We start from the raw sequence: 25950 nt of genomic DNA, 5'->3' as shown, positions 1-25950 counted from the left end.
AGTCTGAAAAAAATCAATAATTGTTAAAAAAGAAGTTAGTGAATGTAACTGAAAATTTAAAAAATCGTTCATTCCCCATTTTTAGGTAAACCATTTTTTTTTACGACAAACGGAGATCGCCTTTACTTTCGTTTTGGATTTCGTTAATTCCCAGGCAACAGTGGATAAAACTATATCTGTCTTACTTTCTTTGTGCAAAAAGATTTAAACCATGGGGAGGACAGCAACATTAGCAACTAGTACTTTAAATCAATGGGCCATGGATTTTAAAGGAAATCTTGCACGTATATCGGAAAGTAAGAAATATTGACGAACTTGAAATTAGGTTATAAGTCAAAATCGAGGGCATTCGGCGATGTGCAAAAAATATTGTTCAATTTTTAATGATTTATCAATTTTTTATAAACCTATGTACAAAAGATGCTCTACCAGTTTACCTTTGGAGAAAATTGACAGAAAAGAATAGGATCCAGTCGGTACACTTCATTACCCCCCCCCCCCCCCCCCCCCGTCAAAGTGTCTCCTAGAGTTGGTCAAACCTAGATAGAATGTTCTATCATTAAAATGATATTGTACTACATACCCAGTTTAATATCAATTCTTTCTTGTGTTGTCAATGTAGCAAAATAAACAGGGGCAGATAATTAAATCTACACTATGAGCAATCCAGAGAATTTCCGAATGTAATAATGTTCATGGCATATAAATTTGAAGTGAGAAAAAAAAAAATGAGAAAATGTTGATTTTTTTCTTTATACGGATTTTTTTTTTAGGGTTGAAGGCATAAACAAGCTCCAAATGGTTTGTTATGATTAATTTGGAGGTTACAGTGTATTTTCAGTGCATTACAAATTTTGGTCAAAGTGCCAGTCACCTGTTTTGTCAAAATGCCCTGTAACATGATTTATAGAAAAATAATTTTAGAAAACCTCCTAATTTTTTGTCAAAATATCCCTAATTTTAGTCAAAGCACACCTTAATTTTGGACAAAGCACCCGTAACATAATGTATATAAAAACAATTATCTTTACTTACAGCAACACCTCCAAGTTTTGGTCGATCAAAAGGCCCCCTAATTTTGGTCTAAGCACTCCCTATAGAATATACAAAAAAAAAAAACAATTCCATCACGCTGGAAAAATAATCAAGTAACACAAACCCTCCACAATTTAACCAGAGCGCCCCCTTATTTTGGACAAAGCACCCCAGGCCTATTTAAAAAAAAATTTTATCACTGTGATCACACAGGAAAAATAATATTAAAATGACACAAACCATCCCCAATGTTGGTCATTTATTTCATTTTGACAAATAAAAAGTATGAAGGAAGTGTCAGCTACATGAACATGATGAAGCTGAAACCTTATCTCCTTTTAAATATTTTGCTCATAATACCAGTAAGATCTGACATAGCTCTTACTACTGAGTTTATTGCCAATCAATCTGTTTTGAAGTTTGACACCCAGTTTCCTATGATGATTGGTCGACAGCCTCCCTCTGTCACCCTGAGATTGTTGAGAGAGATTTTGACAACTGTATTCATTCCATTACACGATACAGATAATTTATTATAACTTGATTAAACAAGTTTTCCTTATTTTCCATTGTGTGTGTTTCATTTGACAAAAACTCGGTTTACAGGTACACTTATTTGTGTTAAATTTAATTTATAATTTAATTGTATGTACCTAAACATGGACAAAACTGAACCATTATCTCAAGGGAATTGTTTTAAATGACTACCTAATATTGAGGAAATGTTTCGTAATGAAAAATTTCTATAGCAATAATGCAAATTTCTAAGAAAAAATATATTGACTATTATATTGTAAGAGGACTGTTTTGTAATCTAAGGACAAATTTTTATTAATATTCTTAAACATTTGTTATGGGGTGCTTTGACCAAATTTTTTTGGGGGGGGACTTTGAGAAATACTTAGGGATGGTTTTGAAACAACAAAATCCTATTAAAATAATTTAATTTTGTTTGTATTCTAGCCTCTGATTGGTTAATATCCAAAAAGGAACACAAATTATTTCTGTATAACCTGGTTTGATATGGGGACACCCCCCCCCCCCCCCCCCCCCCCGACAACCAGCTGAATCATCTGTATCCATACAGTCCTCTCATTTCAAGTCCTTGGGATTCATGGAAAATTCCAGATTTAATAAATGTACCTTTAACTTCAAACAATAATTCGATCTTACCACATGTAAACAAACAACAAGGCTGCTAGGCCTTATGTATCAGTTTTTACCTCCCCTCGCTTCCCATCACTTCCATTACTTCTGTTACTACGGTTGTATTATTGAGCGGCAAATTTGAACTAATAAAAAGCAAAGAAATTTTACACCCATAGTAATTTAATGATTTGAAAATAAATTATAAGGAATGACTCTAATTCTTGGCCAAATTATTCGCGTATAACCTGGTTTAGGTCAGTTCGCTGTTTTATAATCGGCTTCATGGATTATAAAGCATAAACTGACCGAAACCAGGTTATACGCGAATAATTTGGCCAAGAATTAGAGTCATTCCTAAAATATATCAAGGAACACTTTGACCAAAATTAGGGGGAACTTTGACCAAAACTTTGGGCACTTTGACCAATGTTTGGTGATAGTTTCATAAAGACAAATTTGTAACAAATTCTGCTGGGAGCACTTTAACCAGTTATAGGGGGCTCTTTGACCAGAATGTTTTACTTAGGGTGGTAATTTGACTGTGGCACAATAAAAATGCTGAATATACATTCAGTTTCCTTGCTAAATGTTCAGGGATTAAGAAGATTTGAAGAGGTATAATGAATTTTAAATATATGACCATCAAAATCCCACCCTGGGGCTGGACGAGGGTTACACTTAAATTTTACAATTTTTTTAGATGGCTAGGAGCTTATATTATCATAATCATGTTCATTGTTTGTACCTACTAGATGTTCTTCAAGAAAATGTAGGTGATTTTTTTTCTCAGCATGCTCTGAATCCATATCAGGCTATATAGCCACTGTAATCTGAATAAATGTATATAAATTGACTGAGGAGTGACTGTGAATTTTTGCAAGTACACATTTATTTTTTTCAGGTATCAAGATTGCGAAGCAAAGAGGTGCAACTTATCGTCTTGGCCCAGAATTGGAAGTCACGTACGATTTTATTTCTTCCTAATGCACAAAGATAATCATTCATGCATTTTTTATTCAGCACAGCTGTTTACATTGTGTTTTGGTTCAATGATTTCCAACACATGTACCGGGTATAACATCATTGTGATTATATTTCATTCTTTACATGCAAACAATAATGATAATTAAAAAGAAAAAAGATAGGTCCTCATTGAAAGTTGAGGAAAAATTAGTAATATGTAATGAAAATATTTAATTTTCCATTTTTACTCCTTTCTTTTATTTCTGATTAGAGATTCGGTCATTTTTGTCCCCCGTTTTCACGAAAGTGAAGGAACTTTAAATCTCATTCGTCTATCTGCCAGTCTGTTCATCTGTCAGTCTGTCACAAAAACTTTAACCTTGGTCATAACTTTTGAATGAGAAGAGATAGGGCTTTCACATTTCACATGTTCATTACCTGTGACAAGACCTTTCCAAATGTACTATAATTTTTGACCTTGTGACCTTGAAGTTTGACCTACTTTTAAAAAATTTTTAACATTACTCTAAAGTGGTCATAACTTTTGAATGAGATAAGATAGGGCTCTCATATTATTATATATTGTGTATTGCCTGTAACAAGACCTTTCCAAATATATTATGATTTTTGACCCTGTGACCTTGACCTTGAAGTCTGACCTACTTTTCAGAAATTTTATCTTTGCTTATAACTTTTGATTGAGAAGAGATAGGGTTTTCATATTTGACATGTCCATTACCTGTTTCAAGACCTTTCTGATTGTATACTCTGGTTTTTGATATTTTTTTTTCACATGTGCATTACTTGTGACAAGACCTTTCAGATTTTCTTATAATTGACCTCATGACCTTGATCTTGAAGTTTGATGTAGTTTTGAGAAGCTATAATCTTTGCCATAACTGTTATTAATTCAATAATTTATGTCTTTTTTATATAATACACAGACAAGACGGGACACACAAACAAGACAGTTACAATATGCCATAAATACTGGCATCCCATCCACTAAGACACCGAAAGCTGGGGACCACAATTCTTTGAATTTGCTTGTTCTATCGATATTTGATTATGTTTCTACATCATACATGTAATTTTCTGTGCGTCTACAGAGGCTATGGATGTGGGGACCATTTCCTAGAAAGTGACACGTTTCTTCATTCTTGGCAAGTATTAGCAGAACTGATATCAAACCGGGACAATATGGACATTATGTGCGACATTGGAATGTAAGTTGAGCTTAAGTTTTCATTGATTTTCAACAAGCCATTAACCAATATTTATATGAAAAATGATCATTTTTTCTTGCTCTTAAAGACAATTTCAAATCTGACATATTACAGCAAATAAAGTATAATATACAGTTGAACTTCATTATCTCGAACTTTTATATTTTGAATACCATGATGAAATGAGTTAAAGGTCCCAACCACTTTTTCTTTATGTACTGTATTAACCTCAATGTCTCAAATCTTCGGATATTTTGAACATGTTGGAAGTTTTTTCTCAGTCCCATTGGCTTCAAGATAACAAGGTTTGACAGTATCTAATCTGATAAAACATCTTAAAAACCTAGATCTTGAAGCCAATTACACTAAAGAACATTGTTTTTGAAATGCAATACTGCTTATTATGTGTATGTGTCAGGTATTAAGTAAACATAATCCAAAATTCTGATCTGCAATACTTTCTAGTTTAATAGTATGATATAATTCATTTTCATATTAGAATAGTTATTTACTGCAAATTTGTCTTTATAGTATTATTAGAGCTTTTTTGTGGTTGTGTAGTACATTTACATGTACTTATGTACTATTTATGTCTCTTAATTGTGAATTTATTTTCAAGGCCTGTTATGCACAAGAATGTCGCATACAACTGCAGGGTGATCTTTGTCAACAGGTCTGTATGAAAATACAACTGTAGAATATTTTAAGTATATATCTTTTGTAAAACACGCTATCAGTTCTGAATGGAAATAAAGAATTTTATACAAGAAGTTTATATTGCAGAAAAATTTTGCTGATCCGCCCAAAGATGACGCTGTGTAATGATGGAAACTATAGAGAAACTCGGTGGTTCACATCCTGGAAACGACACAAGTGTACCGAGGAATACTTCCTACCACGAATGATCCAGGAAATTACTGGACAGGTGACAAAATTTAAAAAAATCTGGAGTTACGTTTAATCCAAATCAAATAAGTTCTTTAATTTTGATTAGAAGCTTGGATCACCAAACTAGGATTTGACATAAGTGTTTATTTGGATTTTTATGATATGATATTTTCTTGCGAAAAACATGAGGTCTATATTCAGGCATTTAAATAAGATTCAGAGAATATTTCTTTCCTTCAGAAAACTGTGCCTATAGGAGATGCTGTTATATCAACTGTTGACACTTGTCTGGGGAGTGAAATTTGTGAAGAACTTTGGTCTCCAGATGGGTAGGTATATCACAGAGATTTAGGGTATGGTTCCAGTGGGTTTTTTTTTACATGGCCCAAAATCACAGCCAAATACAGGCAATTTCCTCTAGAAAATGTGGTCATTTTCCCCAAATTTATCTCTATTCCCACATTTTTCTTGCCTTTAAGCAGAACTGAGATTGTTATGTAAATAATGTTAAACCACAGATAATACAGCATGTTCTCTAGGATACAAGTTAAAAAGAGTGATGTAAAGGAAGGAAGAACAAATATTTATTTAGGTTTTTTTTTGTTTTGCATTAAGATTGTAGGGTTTTCCTCAGGACTTCTGGGTTTTTGCATTTGGTTTAAGTATACAAGCAAATACAATTCAACCATTAGTCAGCTTATTCAGGCCTATATAAGCCTGACCAAGCCATGATTGCAAATTGAAAATGAGTGCTAATAAAAAATTCAGGATTTTGTTATTTAGTTCTAATCTTGTCAGGGCATCTCTTATTTTAGGCACCACATTGACCTTAGTTTAGATGGTGTAGAAATAATAGCCAATGGCAGCGGAAGTCACCATGAACTCAGGAAAGGTTATGTCAGAGTTGACTTGATCAAGTCAGCCACCATGAAGGTCAGTATGCATGAATAATTAGATTTTTATGAGTAGATGTTAATAGTAGAGGATATTCTTAGTATCTGATGATTGATGTCTCTGTATAAAAAAAAATACTGTGCAAATACTGTGTAAATTTTGATCAGAATTACCCATTAATGGAATATAAAAAGGTACTTTGCTTGAATATGAATTATAATAGATAATTGCTAGAGAGTTTATTTACATGTACTTATGTGAAGTACACACCCCTTAAAGATTAAAAAAAAAAGATTGACACAAACATCAAAAATGGACCTCAGTTTCTGCAAAATGCATCCAAGGTCTATCATGTATAAAAAACAAGATGTGTTTGTGAAACACTGATGCCACTATATGGCAACTTATAGCAAACTTATAGCAAAGCTTTCTCAAATGCAAATCAAATATGTTGGTACCCAAAGTAAGGTCTTGTCTCGAGGAATATACCTGTGAAATATGAAAAGATATGGAAAAGGTTAAAGTTTTTCAAAAGTAAGTCAAACATCAAGGTCAAGGTCAAAGGGTCAAAGTTGTTGGTATCCAAAGGAAGGTCTTGTCACAAGGACTACATATGTGAAGTATGAAAGCCCTAGCACCAACCGTTCAAAAGTTATGGCCAAGGTTAAAGTTTTTCAAAAGTAGGTCAAACTCCAAGGTTAAGGTCAAAGGATCAAAGTTGTTGGTATCCAAAAAAAGGTCTTGTCACAAGGATTATATATGTGAAGTATGAAAGCCCTAGCACCAATTGTTCAAAAGTTATGGCCAAGGTTAAAATTCAGTAAAATTTTGCAAAACGGGGTTAAACTCCAAGGTCAAAAGGTCAAATATGAGGGTACCCAATAAAAGATCTTGTCGCAAGGAATACACATGTGAAATATGAAAGCCATACCTCCAACCAGTCAAAAGTAAGGGCAATGTTAAAGTTTTTGCAGACAAACAGACAGAAGGATGGACAGGGCAAAAACTATATACCCCCGAATCTTCAATATGGGGCATAAAAATCTAATCTTCTGAGCCAAAGGCTCAAAGAGCTAATGCTATGGCCATTTGTGTGGTGTGCAGTGTGCATAAACTTTTTAGAATATGGGCCATAACTCAAGAACCCTTTGGCCAATTGTTGTCAAATAGTCACAGGGTATCCTTGGCCCAAGGGCTCCCATTTATACAAAAACCAGGGTTGTGACTCTTAAACAAGGGTAGATAATTAGGTAAATAAAACCAAAAGTACAGGTTGCTTAAAAAATCTTCTTCTCAAGAAGATTATCACCAATTATCACTGAGCAGATTATCACCAAACTTACACAAAAGGATGAGGATATGTTGAAGATTAAAAATTGTTCAAGGCATTACCCTGGGGCAGAGGGCGTGGTCTCAAGGTCACTTCAAAGTTGACCAAAAATTACATTTTATTAAAACATTGATATTTTGCTTACTAGAAGGACTATGACCATCAAATCTTGTCAGTTGATGTATCTTAGGATGTCATATCATGTTGACTCAAAAGTAGGTCATGGTGACCTACTTTTAAAATTTTGCAGCCATTCTTTTTCAAATTGATTAAGAAGCATATATTGAACAATTTATGCCTATGATCATCAAACTTTGTCAGTTGTTGCATCTTGGGTCCTCAGAGTATGTCAAATAAAAAGTAGGTCACCTTGACCTACTTATTGAATTTTTTGGCTAATCTTTTTCAAAACATTTAAGGTCATTACATGTAATTCAAATACTGAGCAGTTAAAAATCATTAAATCTTGTAAGATGATGCATCTTGGGGCCATAAAACATATTTAAAAAATAAGTAGGTCACAGTGACCTACTTTTTGAACTTTGCAGGCATTTGATTTCAAAGCATGTTGAGGCATATTTCTGACAGTTTAAGGCCTATGATCATAAAACTTTGTAAGTTGATGCATCTTGGGTCCTCAAAAAACGTCAACTGAAAAGTAGGTCACCCTGACCTACTTTTGAAATTTTATGGCTAAATATAAATATTTTGGGTACTATTTGGCTTAGAATCATCAAACTTTGTCAGTTGATGTATCTTGGGTCCCCAGAGTAGGTCAACTAAAATGTAGGTCATTGTGACCTACTTTTCAATTTATATGGCTTTAATTAAATATCCCAGGTACTAATTGGCTTAGAATCATCAATCTTTGTCAGTTGATGCATCTTGGGTTCTCGGAGTATGACAACAAAAAAATAGGTCACTGTGACCTACTTTTGAAATTTTATGGCTTTAATTAAATATCCCAGGTACTAATTGGCTAAGAATCATCAATCTTTGTCAGTTGATGCATCTTGGGTCCTCAGAATGTGTCAACTAAAAAGTAGGTTACAGTGACCTACTTTTGGAATTGCAAGGCAACATCTAAATATTTCAAATAATAAGAGTCTTAAAATCCATAAATTTTGTCAGTTGAGGCATATTTGGGTCTAGGAGTGTGTTTTCCAAAAAGTTTGGAATCTCATAATCTCATGGCTATATCTGAATATTTAAGATAATAAGGGGCTTCGAATCATCACACTTTGTTAGTTGATTCATCTTGGGTTCTCAGAGTGTTTTAACCAAAATGTAGGTCATGTCGACCTACTTTTGGAATTTCAAGGCTTTATCTTAATATACAGGATACTTAGATGCATCAAATAGAAGTGATAGGTTGTACAATTTATCAGAAGAGCAATTCAAGGCCCTTGGGCCTCTTGTTATTCTTTGCTATAAGAAATTGACAAACTGTTTTATAACATTCAGAGGACTGAAATGATTATAAAAAAAGAATCCTAGGTAATTTTAAAAGTCATGTTGTAATATTTACATGATCACTGCAATTTGCAAGCACTTTTTTTTCTGTTAAAGTATCTGAAATGCAAGTTTAAAAAAAATTCTGGTCTGTGCCATATACAATGGATACAAGAAAAGAGCTCCACTGAAATTCAGATAATTTTTTAACTTTCGCATAAAAAATTAAGTAACACAGCACTCTTCTGCTGTCCGATGAAAAAAAAAAATGCACAATCCTTATGGCCAAAATTTGTAGAAGGAAAGATCATTGCCTTTAAATCTGGTGATATACTTTAATGTTTTTTAGTGTGGTGGGATTTACATATTTGCCAATCAGATGGGTTGTGATGGAGAGAGGAATTATTATGATGGCTGCTCTATGATTGCAATCAATGGAAGGATCCTCTCACAGGGGCCACAGTTTGGTATCCAGGAAGTGGTAAGCTATAGTTTGATATCCAGGAAGTGGTAAGATATTGTTGGATATTCAGGAAATGGTAAGATATAGTTTGGTATCCAGAAAGTGGGAAGATGCAGTGTGGTTTCCAAGAAGTGGTAAGACTTAGTGTAATATCCAAGAAGTGGTAAGACCCAGTTTGGTATCCAGGAAATGGAAGAATTGTTTGATATCCAGAAAGTGGTGAAATATAATTTGGTATCCAGAAGGTGGAAAGATACAGCATGGTTTCCAAGAAGTAGTAAGACATAGTCCAGGAAGTGGTAAGACACAGTTTGGTATCCAGAAATGGGAAAGACACAGTGTGATGTCCATGAATGGTAAGAAGTAATTTGATATCCAGGAAGTGTTAAGACACAGTTTGGTATTTAGGAAGTGGTAAGACAAGTTTCCTAACCAGGAAGTGGTAAGACACAGTTTAGTAGCCAAGAAGTGTTAAGACAGTTTGGTTCCAAAAAATGGTAAGACACAGTTTAATATCCAGGAAGTGGTAATACACTTTTGGTAGCCAAGAAGTGGTAAGAGACAGTTTGATGTCCAGGAAGTGGTAAGACACAGTTTGATGTCCAGGAAGTTTTAAGACATAGTTCCATTTAGGAAGAGGTAGAAAACAGTTTGGTTTTACACAGTTCTGTATCTAGGATGTGGAAAGACACAGTTTGGTTAAAGTGGTATGAAAAAGTCACAGAGGGAGCATCAAAAATTGTCATCAGTTTAAATGTTCTCATATAATTTAGTTGCATTTGTGGTACATGTGTGTATTTTTATATCAGTATCATCTGAATTAAACTTCTGTTATAATTCCAGGTAGTTAATACTGCTACTATTGATCTAGAGGATGTAAGAATGTACAGGAATGCTATTCGCAGTAGATCCGAAATGGTATGTATTTTAACAATTAGAATTGTTGATTTTAACATGGTAGATTCTATGCTGACACTACTACAAATCAGCTTTATACATGTATATATTTTGATTTATCAGGCATCCAATGTCCAGTCATTTCCTAGAGTTCACTGTGATTTTGCCCTGTCTCATCCAGACTTTTTCCAGCCTACCACTGACCCTATTGAGTGGAATTACCTCACTCCTGAGGAGGAGATCAGGTACACACACACCATCCAAAGTCATCAAGCATACATGAATTTCATCATCAGAGCAGATAATAAAAATTGTTAATAGTGGTAACTTTTATCTTAACTTTGATGATGAACTGGACAAGATTAGTACAAATTCAATGAGTTAAAACTTTATAAACTGCAATATCTACATAAGCATGGAAAGATGATGATAAAAATGCATTATAAAATACATGTATATGTGCACATTTTACAGAAACTGTTTTGAGATTGGCATTAATTTCTTTGTATGTTAGCCTGGGTCCAGCCTGCTGGCTGTGGGATTACTTGCGGAGAAGTGGACAAGGTGGATATTTCCTTCCACTAAGTGGAGGAATTGACAGCTCCAGCACTGCCTGTATAGTGGCTTCAATGTGCCATCTTGTGGTAGAATCTGTGCAAAGAGGAGGTAATTTTGTTTGCAATTTGCCATCATCATAAGTATTGTGTTTCATTTCAGTCTGATATACATGTACATGTATACTATGCATATCTTAATGAAAAATCATAGGATGTAATTTCATTATGAGCAAAGTGGCAAATAAAAAACCGTATTGTGAATTTGATTGGGAACATTATTCTTTCAGTAACTGTAAAAGTTTTCCACAATACACCTTCAGAGTTTTTCATGATTCACAAACACATGACTTAATTGATGCAGGTGCCAATACTTTTTATGACTAAAAGTGTTTTGGCTTCATGTAATAGAAGAATGCATTCACTTTAATCTTGATATGCATGAGCTTGAATACACATATTTCATGTCCCTAGATATATCACATTATTTGCCTTCTGTCAGTTTACAATACAGCTGTAACTGAATGGGTGTCAGCTTGTGAAAGAATGAGAGAGACCACCTGTTCTTTTTCTTTTGACACTTATCTTGAGCTCTAAACTTGATGTGTTTAACATAAAATTGAGATTGCAAAAGTTATCTCCCTTACTGAAATGTACATGTACATCTTTAGATTTGATGGGTATAAATCTACCTTGCAGATGAAAATGTTCTGGCAGATGTGAGGAGAATAGTAGGAGATGGGGCCTACACTCCATCTGACCCCAGTGAACTAGCAGGCAAACTTTTCACTACTTGCTACATGGGCACAGAAAATAGTTCTGAAGAAACTAGGTCAAGAGCTGCAGAGTTAGCTGGTCAGATTGGAAGGTATGTTTTATGTTGAGATTTATGGCCACTAGGGAATTTGAAGAGGACTAAGCTCTGGGCAATATACTGTGAATATACATATTTGTTTATGAAACGAGTATTTGACATGGAAGGCCAATAGTTATATCATTTGAACATCCTTTGTACATGTACATACTGTTTAAATCACCAAATTTTGGGGATATTTGATCCTTGTAAGATAGTTATTGGATAAAATTGAGAAGAATGAAATTTTTGAGAGCAAATAGTATTTCTCATGTAATTACGTGAGAATAAACCTTCTCTGCCAATTTACATGTATTTATATTTATTGTAGCTGCTAAATTTGTATGTAGGGAATTAGCTAAATTTCATCTACATTCTGAAGTGTATGAATTCATGATCATTGGCTATTATGTTTTTGTTTGAAAAATTGCTGTGAACAGTCAGACAGATTTATAGACAGACAACGGGATGTACATATACTAGTATATAAACTAGTATATAAACCAATAGTATAAAGTTTGAATTTTATAATTATTTAGTCATTTCGTATTTTATTTCATATCATAGTCATTTCATATTTTAAAAATACATAGTTGTTAATGTATTGTTAATACTTGTAGTCACATTTCTTCTACAGTTTCCACCTGTCTATCAGTATTGATGTTGCTGTGGCAGCTGTCCTAGGTGTGTTTACAGCAGCTCTGAAATTGTTGCCAAAGTTCAAAGCCAATGGAGGTAGCCTAAGAGAGAACCTGGCATTACAGAATGTCCAGGTAATACAGTTTATTGAAATTTGTCAATCTAAAATAGCAAAAAAATGAAAGCAAAGCCTTGACCGTAATCATATTTTAAATTGTCATTGATGTTTTTTCAGGTGTCATAAACTAAGATTAATTAAGGTATAATTTTATTAACAGGCTAGGCTTAGGATGGTGTTATCATACCTCTTTGCCCAGCTCTGTCTGTGGGCCAGGGGAAGATCTGGGGGACTCCTTGTCCTAGGGTCAGCGAATGTGGACGAGGGGTAAGGGCCTACAGCACTTTGTCATTACTGTAGCTATGTATAGAGTGGCAATACAATTACTTTCACTTATTGAAAGTTGGTCTTGTTTAGAAAAAAGAGCTCTTTAATAAGATTTTGAGATTTTTAGGGAGTTATTCAAGAAATTCTTTGACTGTTGGGTTTTTAGGTCACCTGAGTCACTCAGGTGACCTATTGCTATCCGTTCTCGTCCGTCGGCATGCGTCTTGTGTTAACATTTGAACATTTTTAGCTTCTTCTCTGAAACGGCTTAACCAATTTCAACCAAATTTGGCATATAGCATCTATGGGTGAAGGGGAACAAAAATTATGAATTTCATGGTCCCTGCCCCCCCTGGGGCCTGAGGGGTGGGGCTAAAACCACCAAAAATAATGCAATCTTTAAAAATCTTCTTCTTTACTCCTGGACATCAAGCAGTCAAACTGTTGGCATCATTGTAATAAGCATTGAGCCCTCTACCAAAATTGTGAAATTCATGGCCCCAGGGTCAGGGGTTCTGGCACCAGGATGGGGGGCTATATAGATCATATAGTGAAAGGGCATTATTTCTTTGAAAATCTTCTTCTCTGCTTTTGGGTATTAAATAAAGTAACTAAGTACATAGTTATGAAGAGCAAGAGTGCCTCTTCCAAAATTGTGAAATTCATGGCCCCAGGGTCTGGGGTTCTGGTGTTAGGGCGGGGCTCTATTGATTATATAAATAGTGAAAATGCATTAATTCTTTGAAAATCTTCTCTGCAGGGTCTGGGGTTCTGGGGCCCGTTTTACAAAAGAACTTATGACTAAGACCAAAAACTTAAGTTGATTGTAAAATTTTGCAAAATTAATGATTCTGTTTAAAATTGCTATTGTAAACATATCTTACTACATCCTTTTAAAAAGATTAATACCATTTTCAATATAATGTTAATTAAAAAGTTATATGAAGAATTAAATATTGATCTTAGTCGTAAGTTCTTTTGTAAAACGGGCCCCAGGTGTTAGGGCGGGGCTCTATTGACTATATAGTAAAAATGCATTAATTCTTTGAAAATCTTCTTCTCTGCTCCTTGATATTAAATAAAGTAACTAACGTTAAGTACATAGTTATGATGAGGAAGAGTGCCTCTTCCGAAATTGTGAATTTCAAGGCCCCAGGGTCTGGGGTTCTGGTGTTAGGGTGGGGCTCTATTGACTATATTGTAGTAAAAATGCATTAATTCTTTGAAAATCTTCTTCTCTGCTCCTGGATATTAAATAAACTAACTTAGAACAAAGTTATGATGAATAAGAGTGCCTCTTCCAAAATTATGAATTTTATGGCCCCTGGGTCTGGGGTTCTGGTGTTAGGGCATGGCTCACTTGATTATATAGTAAAATGCATTAATTCTTTGATGAAAATCTTCTTCTCTGCTCCTGGGTATTAAATAAAGTAACTAAGTACATAGTTATGATGAGCAAGAGTGCCTCTTCCAAAATTATGAATTTTATGGCCCCTGGGTCTGGGGTTCTGGTGTTAGGGCAGGGTTCACTTGATTATATAGTAAAATGCATTAATTCTTTGAAAATCTTCGTCTCTGCTCCTGGGTATTAAATAAAGTAACTAAGTACATAGTTATGATGAGCAAGAGTGCCTCTTCTAAAATTGTGAAATTCATGACCCCAGAGTCAGGGGTTCTGGTGTTAGGGCGGTGCTCTATTGATAATATAGTGAAAATGCATTAGTTCTTTGAAAATCTTCTCTGCTCCTGGGTATTAAATAAAGTAACTAAGTAGATAGTTATGATGAGGAAGAGTGCCTCTTCCAAAATTGTGAATTTCATGGCCCCAGGGTCTGGGGTTCTGGTGTTAGGGTGGGGCTCTATTGACTATATAGTAAAAATGCATTAATTCTTTGAAAATCTTCTTCTCTGCTCCTGGATATTAAATAAACTAACTAAGAACAAAGTTATGATGAGCATGGCTGCCTTTTCAGAAATTTTGAATTTTTTGGCTCCTTGGTCAGGGTTTCTGGTGTTAGGGTGGGGCTCTATTAATTATATAGTAAAATTGCATTAATTCTTTGAAAATCTTCTTCTATGCTCCTGGATAATGAATAAGCTAAGTACATAGTGACGATGAGTCATGATGAGCATGGATGCCTCTTCCCAAATTATGAATTTCATGGCCCCTGGGTCAAGGGTTCTGGTGTTAGAGTGGGGCTCTATTGATTATATAGGGAAAATGCATAAATTCTTTCAAAATCTTCTTCTCTGCTCCTTGGTATTATTCAAACAAAGGAAGTGCATGGTTATGAATAGGAAGAATGCCTCTTCCAAATTGTGAAATTCATGGCCCCTGGGTAAGGGGTTAGGTGAAGAGGGGGGGGGGGGGGACTCTTTTGATTATATATTGAAAATGCATAATTTCTTTCAAAATATTTTTTCTACTACTGGTTATAAAGCAAAGAAACAAGTGTATAGTTATGATAAGCAAGGGTGCTTCTTCCAGAATTGTGAGTTCATGGCCCCTGGGTCAGATGTTCTGGTGTAAGGATGGAGCTTTATTTATTTAATAATATAGTGAAAATGCATTTCTTTGAAAATCTTCTATGCTTCTGGGCAAACAGAGTAGAAGTTTTAATATGCAAAGGTATTTTTACCAGAATTTTGAACACCTGGACCATTTAGTCAAGTGTCCTGGTCCTGGCCAGTGCTCTAGTAACTTGTATTCTGCTGAGCAAAGTTATTCCCCTTTGCCATTCACCTTTGATAATTAATCACTGTAAACAATGTATTTGAAAGGTTAATAGAATATGAGAATTATGCAAGAATATTTATTGTATAATACAAAAATTACTTTCACAGTTTTAATGATCAGGTAGACTTGGAAATAATAAATGAATAAAATTGAGACAAAAATGACTTATCATTTTAAAATGTTCTTCAAAGGTCAAGAGAGGCCAATGTGAGAAGTTATAATATGGGGTTAAAACATAGACATTTTGTTAAGTAGTCTGCATGGTAATACCGGTAGTGATAAATGGGGGACAGATAGATACTAGACCAATTATTTTGTTGATGCTAATCATACTTCATTTCTTGCTTTTGGGCAACAAAGCTTCATTTATCAGTTTATGGATTCTCTAAATTGTTGTATTGTACTCAGGTGACCGTTAAGGCCCTTGGGCCTCTTGTGTATAATTGATTTTTATTTAATTTGTAGAAGAGATTACATTGGAAATATTTCCAATACATTTTTTACATTTACATGCACTCACAGGCTAAAAATGATGTCAGAAATGATGCTATTTTTGCAATCCAACCAAAATAAGATAAAAATGGGCTTTTTCTTGACATTTTTATACGCCTGTCTTAAGACGGGACGTATTATGTTATAGCGTACATGTCTGTCCATCCATCCGTCTGTTAGCTTTTTCGTGTCCGGCTCATAACTTTATTACTATTAGGCCTAGAATTATCAAACTTTTTCAGCTGATACATCTTGGGTAGAAGGTTTGTCGCACATTAAAACCAGGTCTCTCTGACTTTTAATTAAGATGCTATGGCCAAATATGGAAAAATCCTGTCCGGCTCATAACTAGAAAACTATTAGACTTAGAATCATCAAACTTGGCCAGTTTATACATCTTAAGTAGAAGGTGTGTCGCGACCTATTTCAAGGTCACTGTGACCTTTAATTTACGTGAAATTTAAAAAAAACAAACTCTTTTTGCTATTAAATTACACAATCCCCAAAAATGTAAAAGTGTTGCAGTATCCTTATTAAAAAAATGTTAAATCAAGAAAATACTCATTTTTTTCATTATATACTTTACAGCAATCTAAACAAATGTAATGTTATAAGAGAAATTCCACCTCTCCCATGGGTGTAATTATCAAGCACTGGTCAAGGAGAAATTTGATAACAGAAAATTGCATGTCAAATTAGAGAGAAATTAATGAGTTTAGTGTGAGGAGCTAACTGGTAGAGCATCTCTGATCAAGCAGGTGTTAACTACATCTCTTGGGAATCGGGCAGAGGAAATGGCTGCATGTGTTGGATTAAATAGTTTTTTTGGGCTAGCATAACTTTTAAAATGAATTTGGTGAAAAGTAATTAAAAGTGATTTGATATTGTATAATAAACTAATTAATTAAAATGAATTATACTGGGGGGACGATATTGGAATCAGCATGCCCGTTGTCCATATGAATTGCAGCTTAAAACCAGTCTGACATTGAATCTATAAAAAAAAAACATCAAGTATTCTTTAAAAAAAAAATTTTTAATTATGGTAGATAGTCCCTACAAATCTAAGAGTCAAGCAGAAACCTTATTAAAAACGTTGCATCAAGATTACACAAGTTTTTTTTTCTTTTTATACGTCTTTGTAACAAATTGAAAAAGAATCTGTTTTCAAATTTAATTTCATAATGACATAAATATGCATTTTAATTGCACTACAAAGCAGATAGCGTAGATCCATTCATCCCTTGGGAGTAATGAGTAGACATGCATCCAGTTAAAGATAATAATTAATGAGTTCAATGTAGGAAGACTAGCTGTCTCAATCATTTCTGTTAGAGCATCTCTGATCAAGCAGCTCTTATCTGTATCCTTTGGGAATTGGACAGAGAACTGCTGGTCAGTTTATAGCATTGGCCTATGTCATTTGATGGCCAGTCTTTTATTTTTAAAATTAATTTGGTATAGATTAAGCTGTTATGACTAAATTGATACTGTATAATATGATATTTTTATTTAATTTTTTGAAAATATCAACTAACAAATTTCAGATCATCATGTCTCACAAATATGAAAGATGGGGGGGGGGGGGGGGGGGTGCAGATGGGCATTAGTCAAGCTCTAACACAACCAGTTGAGGATCTATAATGTAGTATTTGTTGTAATTCATGCCTACACCACAAGAGATGTACATGTATAAAAAATATTACAAGGAATGGAAAAATCTTGGAAATCCTTGTATCAAGGTTGACTTGATTTTCTTGCACTCTAAACTGTTTATGATATAAATTGAACAGTATTTGACGGGCGTATCATGCTGTGGTGGGGCACTTTATTTCTTATGGGAAACATAGAGTGCAGCTTGGAACATGTAAAATTTTTCTGTCAGTAATTATTCTTGTATAGATACATCTATGGTAAAAATATTGAGTTTGTTCTAGTCTGCGCTCATCTGGAATTAATAATTATGTACCTTAATACCGGTATTTTAATATCCGTATTACGATACGTATCACTCATTCATTACCCAGGAAGAGGGAAGAGTTTAGAGGCAAACACTTATGTGTGGGTATTACTGTACGTCTTACGACAGCATCTAGTTATATAGTGGAAATGCAATTTTTCTTTGTTTCTCTGACCTACCTCTGGGTATTAAGTAATCAAAGTAAGCATGTTAAGTGTATAGTTATGGTGAGCAATGGTGCCTCTTTAAAAATCTGAAGTGAATTTCATGGCCTCTGGTTTAAAACATGAACCAAATTCAATTGTTGGAAAGTTTGCATGATACTCAGGTGACCTATAAGGCCCATGGGCCTCTTGTTACATAATGCATATTTTTAAAATAACTAAAGATAGACTGCTGATTTGTAAAAGTGGCATGAAACCAATAAAACATTTCTATGTAAACAAGTATCTAAATGTTAAAAAGGCCTTGGAGAAAATAGTCCATTCTTAAAATAGCTTGAATTGTTTGAGTGTATACTATTGTATTTTTAGTCTGCGGGGCTACATGACAAAGTATGACTGCTCCAGCGCTGACATCAACCCAATCGGAGGAATTAGTAAAACAGACCTCCGTCGCTTCATTCTCTACTGTTCACAACACTTTGGTTTTACTGCCCTTAATAAGTAAGAGTTTACATTAAAAAAAAAAACAAGTAAAGCAGAAATATATGTTTTAGTATTCTTCTGTAATTAATGAAACAAATGGAAAAAAAAATCTTGATGTATTATACTATTTAAAATGGACTTCACTGAAGATATGGGAAAGCATATATTTCAGATTTTTGCCTTGTCTTTGATACACAGACATGCATAATGATGATAAGTGACTGTTTTGTAGGATATACCATGCCCCTCCAACAGCGGAGTTAGAGCCCTTGCGAGAGGGTCAGTTAGCCCAGACAGATGAGGTAAAATGACTCCAGTACCAAGTAAACATTTGATTTAAAGACAAATTATTGACCAAGAAGATAAATCATTTATCAGTGCAAAATAAGACAATCCTTTAGACATTTTTCTAGCCAAGCAAGATAGAAAAAGGAATGGCTTTTTATTTTGGGAAAAATCTGTCTTAGTTGACCTGTATGCTTGATGTTTTTATTATCAATCAAGAAACCCATCCTTTAAATTATACTTAGATTATATAAAATACAAAACATTCCCTCAGTAAATTTAGTTTGTTTGACAGGAGGACATGGGTATGACATATGAGGAACTCTCCCTCTATGGTCGTCTACGTAAACAAAACTGCTGCGGCCCATACAGTATGTTCTGTAAACTGGTTCAAGTGTGGAAAGATAGGTGTTCTCCAGAGGAGGTGGGTGTAAATCTAGATATTGGTTGAATCATATTATTACATGCTGTATACAGGATTATTTTGGCCCAGGATATTTTTAGCCCTATCACACCTTCAAACTATTCTGCATTTTTTTTTTAAATTCACCCTGGGAGACAGTTGCGTTATATAGGAAATGCTGTCTTCTTTGAATTTACTCCCTTTTAAATTTGCCCACTTGCAACCAAGGCAAAAATGAAACCGGGACAAAAATTTCCCACAAACAGCATTTCAGTCACTATCATAAATTCCTACTTGACAAGGCATCAAATATTACTTTGTTTGGAGCATGAAAGATATTGACTTGAATTTGAGATATACTTTAATTAGAATAGAAGTAGAAAGACCAGTTCCTTACCATAATAAAATAATCATTTCTGTAGGTGGCAGTAAAGGTGAAGCATTTTTTCCGCTGTTATTCCATCAATCGACACAAAATGACAACACTGACTCCATCATATCATGCAGAAACCTACAGTCCTGATGATAATCGCTATGACCACAGACAATTCTTGTACAATGTAAAGTGGCCATGGCAGTTTGAATGTATTGATGAACAGGTTAGTTGAATATTTTGGTGGAAATCCAAGGACCAAATCTTTTATTAATTTATTGGAATTCAAGTTGAAAAACTCTAGATAAGTTGATTTCATGAAAAATTTAATGAACATTTTTTTTTAATTTATTGAGAAATTGAATTTCCAAAAGTCTAATTTATTTTTATCCTTGATATGAAAGAATTTTCAAGTATTTTATGTAGGATACTTGGAAAATGAAAAAAAAGCAATGCAGCTAAGAGGGGTTTAGATTTCAGCAAGTTTCTGGTCATAGTTGAGAAGGATTTTCAAGGATAACATTTAATAACAACTTTTGTCCCATTACAATTATATGTTTCATCACTCCCATACTGATCCTTTATTGTTTCTCGAACATGTTAGAGAAAATCTATTGAAAATTTGATTAGTTATCATCATGGTGTCATAATGGTTTTACATATCATGTTCATGTCAGATTGTGTGACAAGAATTGGGTTGTAAGTAATCCACACAGAAGTTTGAAGAAATTAGGAAAGAAAGAAAAATGGTCCCATTGCTTGTGTGAATAAACAATTATTCACCAACTTGAATTCCTTAATTAATCAACTGTCAGAAAAAAAAGAGGCTTACCTGGTGTCTCTTGACATCCAAAAGATTAAAGAACAAGCATTAGGAAAAGCTGTTACTAATTCACAGAGGTTATGGAATGTATATTTCTATGGTAAAACTGACCCTAGTAATTTTGGTATCACGCAATACTGAGCCTATAATTGATCTATGTCAGGTTGAGAAGCTGATGATTCTGTATGAGGAAACAAAGAGGACACAGAGAAGAAACATGAACCCCTCACCTTCCAACTCAAATCAGAACTCGACAACCCACGACAGGAACGTGTTCCAACCACCAGATGAAGAACACAGCGCTACAGATTATGGTATTGTTGTGGCCAGCCAGACCTTCAAGGGAGACAACATGGATTCTGATGACACAGGGGAACGTTCCAATGGCTACAAGTGGACAATAGAAGAACCAGGTCATCCTATTAACTTCAGACCCATGGCACAATGTAGCAATCCAACTAAAATTGAAACCAAGGATGCAGAGGGTGCTATTTTACAAAGGGGAGCAACCTGCAATGGTTATGGAATGGGAAATGAGCATATCAATCAGTCATTGAATGTTCCTTATCTAAAAATGAAGTCAATGAATCCACCACTCTCAAATCATGAGTTATTCAATATGCATAATTCTGAGAAAAATAGGTTTCTTTGGAATAATTTAGATCCTTCAGTTAGTTGTAAACGTCAATTTCAGCATCAGACAGAGAGAGGGGTTCAGTCAAAAAGATCTCGAATTTTACTCACAGTCTAAATGCATAATGGTTTTCTCCTCTGGATTCTTGAAATTAGAAGTTTTGTTTATGAAGTTAAAAAAAAAATTGGTTATGAAGTTAAAAAATTAATACCCATCTACAATGCTGCCATTTTCATGAATATTCTTCTAATTTTTTTAATAAATGATTTACATATAGATTCAATTGAATTCATCAGTGATTTAAAAAATGCACATGTGAGCATTTTAATTCACATGATCAGTTACATTATAATTCTCTTCTTGTAATGAATTCCAATCATCTCATTGAAATCAGTCAGATATTTTTGTACTTGCATTACAAGTAATAATCAGCTACAGTACTATGTACAGACATGCATTATATTGTTATTTTTTCAGAGAAATTCATTCCACTTTGAAAAAAAAAGATATTGTGTGTAGTTCAGCTGGCTAAGTCACATAAGAAATAGCTTATCAAACTCTATTTATTACACATTTACTCAGGTATTTATAATTTAGGATGTTTCATGCATTAAAAGTAACAATCTAATTCCTCATGGAATAAATAAAGTCCAGTCAGGGTCAGTAGTGCAAGCTATCAAGTCATTTAGAAGCATTCTGAAGCACTGTGAATGGTCATTTCTGATTATTAAACACTGTTTATTGGATCATATGTGTGCCTTTGATATGTGATTTATGTGTGTTTTGATGTCATTCTAATGCATGGTAGGGAAAAAAAGTAAATTTACCATAATGATTTGATTAAATTCTTGAAATTTCTTGGGGCAACTAGTCTATACATGCTCTGTGACTGTTATAAATATATGTTATGAAATTATGACTATAATGAATTTTGTAGTGCTTAGCCAGAAAAAAGGTTATAAAAAGTCAGTCACTCATGAATAAATAAGTGCTGACTAGGTGACCATGTTGATTTACTAGTTGATCTACATGTATGTATGCTTTATGTATATCAAGATGTTAATTTTATGTGAAAGCTTAATTAGTAGAAATTGTCTAAATGCCACGTTAATGATTTTGTTGAATTTCAAATATAGTACAATGTCATGTACCTGACCATTTTACAGCTAGTCTATTTACTCAGTGAATTGTGAAATTTAATTCCACGTATCTTTATATCTGTGAAAGCATTTTTGAAACAATATTAATTTGTTTTAAAAAGCTATAGTCAAAAGTTTGGTAGGTCTACCCACTTGGTTACTCTAGGTTAAGTTGACCAACAATATTCACATCGCGCCTTATTGCAGTTCTTACTGTCGGATACTGTGTGGACACACAATGTGAGTTAATTAACCCACATTTTTATGAATCAATGTGAATCAACTTTAAAGTGTGGAATGCTTAGTATCTATGAATGTAATGTTTGTTTCATCCTGAAAGAGCCAGGCTTACATTTGGAAATGAACATATTCCAACATCTTTGCGATTTTTTTCCTATGTAATCAATTACTGAAAAATTTCATGTGCAATCAGTTTCATCGTCATGTCCTAACATATTTGTTGAGGTACAAAAAACTTTATTTCCTATGTAGATTGATTGGTTACAAAGTCGGGTGTAAATTTCCGTACACCTGACTTGAGCTGAGGGTAAAAAACGTGACGTCACAATGCATAGTTTCTCTATGATAAAAAGCAAATAACATGATGTCATGATGCATCGTAGGACATAGTAAATCTTATCAATAGCTTGAAAGACAGTTGATTGGACTTGTTTACAAAAATTTTATTTGGGTACATAGGAAATAAATTTGTTATCCAGGTCCAATCAAGGGTGTACGGGGATTTACCCCGGGTTGTATTCCATACACCCTTCGGCCTTAGGGTGTATGGAATACAACCCGGGGTAAATCCCCGTACACCCTTGATTGGACCTGGATAATTAATATAATATTGTGATTATTGTCCATTTGAAATTAATTTCAGTTAAAGGTTAGCTTTTCAATTTTCATTTGTACATATAATTGTCTTTTGTAACCCATGTACTATTTATACGATTTTGAGAGAAACGATGAATTGAACTGGAATTAACAACTTACAGTACAGGTGCATTATGTATGTTAACAATACTGAAAATGCACAATTAAACTCTCTAACTTATTGCTCTTTACTACCGGTAAATTTAGTGCAGAAATAATTGCTAAACATTTCATGCATGCACTGGATATTTTCTCCTTTTTTTTTTAAATAAAAGTATCTAGTCAGATTTCTAGTGTTTTTTATATGCATCGATTCAGAGGTTGACCATGCAAAATTCAGTTGTGCAAAATGAAAGTTTCTGTAAAAAAAATTTCCAGAAGCTGTTTCAGTGTCAACGAATTAAATACCATGGGTTTTAAAAAATAATTAATGTTTAGATACAAGTTTGAGTGGGCTTCAAATACATTCAGAGGAAAGCTACATCTCATTTCAAAGGGAGATAATTAAGAAATTTATAACCTGAGATTTCCTAAATTTGTTATTTTTTATAAATCATGTAAAAATAGTTGCTTTAAAAGAGTAAATATGCTTTATTTTACTATGCTGCGCGAAGTATTGCGCAATGAAAACCCCAGTCGGCCCTCTTAAATACTTCAGCACTATTGATATACCCTTCTCATTCTCTTTGGCCTCTCTTGTTCTTTGAAGAACATTTAATAAAGTAAGGGTTTTTTTGGTCTCATTAATATTTCTCTATTATTTACAAGTCTGCATGTACAATTGTACCTGACCATTAAAACTATGAACTATAAAAGTACTTTGTATTTTTATACAGCAAAAATTATTGCATTATTCACTTATCCTATAAACCTTTCAATTACTTTATATACAGTGACTAATTATCATAGGTGAATAGCAAAGGGGAATAACTTTCCTCAGTAGAATACAAAAAACCCTGGCCAGCACCAGAATACTTGACCAATTGGTCCAGAATTTCAAAAATCTGGTAAAAATGTCCTTGCTTATTACTACTTACACTCTGTTTCTCTCCCAGATGCCCAGGAGCAGAGAAGATTTTCAAAGAAATAATGCATTTTCACTATAGACTGTGTGGACACACAATGTGAACAACACAGCCCCCCCCCCCCCCTCCCCTCCCCTGCCAGAACCCAGGGTCACAAAATTCACAAATTTGGAAGAGTTACCCTTGCTCATCACAACTATTCACTTAGATTGAAGATTCTCAAAGAATCATTTTCACTGTGTAATTGAAAGACACACCCACCCCCTGAAACACCAGAACCCCAGCCTTCGGGCCACAGATTACATAATTTTGGAAGATGCACACTTGTTCATTATAACTATGCACTTCGTTTATTTGCTAAATACCAAGGAGCAGAGAAGATTTTAAAAGAATTAATGCATTTTAACTACATAATCAATAGAGATCCACCCAACACCAAAACCCTTGACTCCAGGGTCATGAAAGTCAAAATTTTGGAAGAAGCACCCTTGCTTATTTTAACTATGCACTTAGTTTCTTTGGTTTTTAACCTGGAGCAGCAAAGATTTTTTTAAATAAGCATTTTCTCTATATAATGAATAGAGCCCCTCCCCACCACCATAACCAGATATATTGATCCTGGGGCCATGAATTTCACAAATTTGGAAGAGGCATCCTTGCTTATCATAACCATACAGTCACTTAGTTTGTTTACTTCATACCCAGGAGCAGAAAATAAGATTTTCAAAGAATTAATGCATTTTCATCATATAACCAATAAAGCCCCAACCTAACACCAGAACCCTTGACCCTAGGTCCAGGAAATTAACAATTTTGGAAGAGGCACCCTTGCTCATCATAACTATGTACTTAGTTTGTACTTAGTTTGATTGTTAATATCCAGGAGCAGAGAAGATTTTGAAAGAAATAATGCATTTTCACATGATCTATATAGCCCCACTGTAGCACCAGAATCCTGATCCTGGAGCCATGAATTTCACAATTTTGGTAGAGGGTGCAATGCTTATTTATTTACAATCATGCCAACAGTTTGACTGGTTGATGTCCAGGAGTAAAGAAGACTTTCAAAGATGGCTCTAATTCTGATGGTTTTAGCCCCATCTCTCAGGCACCAGGGACCATGAAATTCAAAATTTTTGTTCCCCTTCACTCATAGATGTTCTATGCCAAAATTGGTTGAAATTGATTAAGCAGTTCCAGAGAAGCTGAAAAATCTTCAAATCTTAACACACGACAGATGGCGATGGACGAAAACAGATAACAATAGGTCACCTGAGCCACTCAGGTGTACTAAAAATGATATACCTTTTTGAAAGGTGTTGTCATAGGTGACGTTCACATAAAATATGAAAACCCTATATTCTCTCATTCAAAAGTTTACTGCCAATGTAAACTAAAGACTATAGGTTAAACTTTAAGGTCAAGGTCAGAGGTCAAAAAACCTGGGTACTGGGGTATTTCCAGAGAGGTCTTGAAACAGGTAAATCACATATCAAATATAAATGCCCTATCTTCTCTCATTCAAAAGCTTTCATGAACATGGGGGATAAAAACAACTAGCACTACAACTAAACCCTATATTTATAACTTTACATGATTAATTTAAAAGTTGAAAAATAACTAATCTGGTCCTCTTTGAAATACCTCTGGTTTATCTAGACTAGTGTACTCTTGTGAAGTGCAATTTACATAACTGAACAAATTATTTATTGCTAATTACATGTAATTACATCAAAGTAGTTAATCATAGGATGTTGTATTCTCTTAAAATGACATACTGCAAAATGGGTTTTTTGATTAAAATTCAGAGTAAAAAATTCAAACACTG

At 34.1% G+C, this 25950-nt stretch overlaps 1 protein-coding gene across 1 annotated transcript; it reads left to right on the top strand.

Annotated features, from left to right (window-relative positions):
• Window positions 1-161: 161 nt before the first annotated feature.
• LOC133201832 (glutamine-dependent NAD(+) synthetase-like) lies at window positions 162-23384 on the top strand. The gene is made up of 19 exons (XM_061337634.1): window positions 162-296; window positions 3086-3146; window positions 4257-4373; window positions 4993-5046; window positions 5157-5298; window positions 5502-5590; window positions 6077-6194; window positions 9287-9418; window positions 10244-10318; window positions 10421-10542; window positions 10812-10963; window positions 11551-11719; window positions 12342-12477; window positions 12622-12728; window positions 18451-18582; window positions 18797-18866; window positions 19145-19273; window positions 19675-19851; window positions 20612-23384. Exons 1-19 carry the CDS (start codon window positions 212-214, stop codon window positions 21197-21199), a joined length of 2655 nt encoding a protein of 884 aa, XP_061193618.1. The 5' UTR covers window positions 162-211; the 3' UTR covers window positions 21200-23384.
• Window positions 23385-25950: the final 2566 nt, after the last annotated feature.

This window comes from Saccostrea echinata, unplaced genomic scaffold (genome assembly GCF_033153115.1).
Source record: "Saccostrea echinata isolate AGI-Se365-2 ecotype Australia unplaced genomic scaffold, CSIRO_AGI_Sech_v1 ptg000045l, whole genome shotgun sequence".
NCBI classification, from domain to species: Eukaryota; Metazoa; Mollusca; class Bivalvia; order Ostreida; family Ostreidae; genus Saccostrea; species Saccostrea echinata.
The sequence above is the reverse complement of the archived record's forward strand: the minus strand, read 5'-3'. Positions and strand labels throughout refer to the sequence as shown.

Bases quoted from the DNA above. Each gene is read 5' to 3' on its own strand.
- LOC133201832 (XM_061337634.1), top strand. From the start codon at position 212: ATGGGGAGGACAGCAACATTAGCAACTAGTACTTTAAATCAATGGGCC. The intron at 3,147-4,256 runs GTACGATTTTAT...GTGCGTCTACAG, and splicing joins GGCCCAGAATTGGAAGTCAC to AGGCTATGGATGTGGGGACC. The intron at 10,319-10,420 runs GTATGTATTTTA...TTGATTTATCAG, and splicing joins TTCGCAGTAGATCCGAAATG to GCATCCAATGTCCAGTCATT.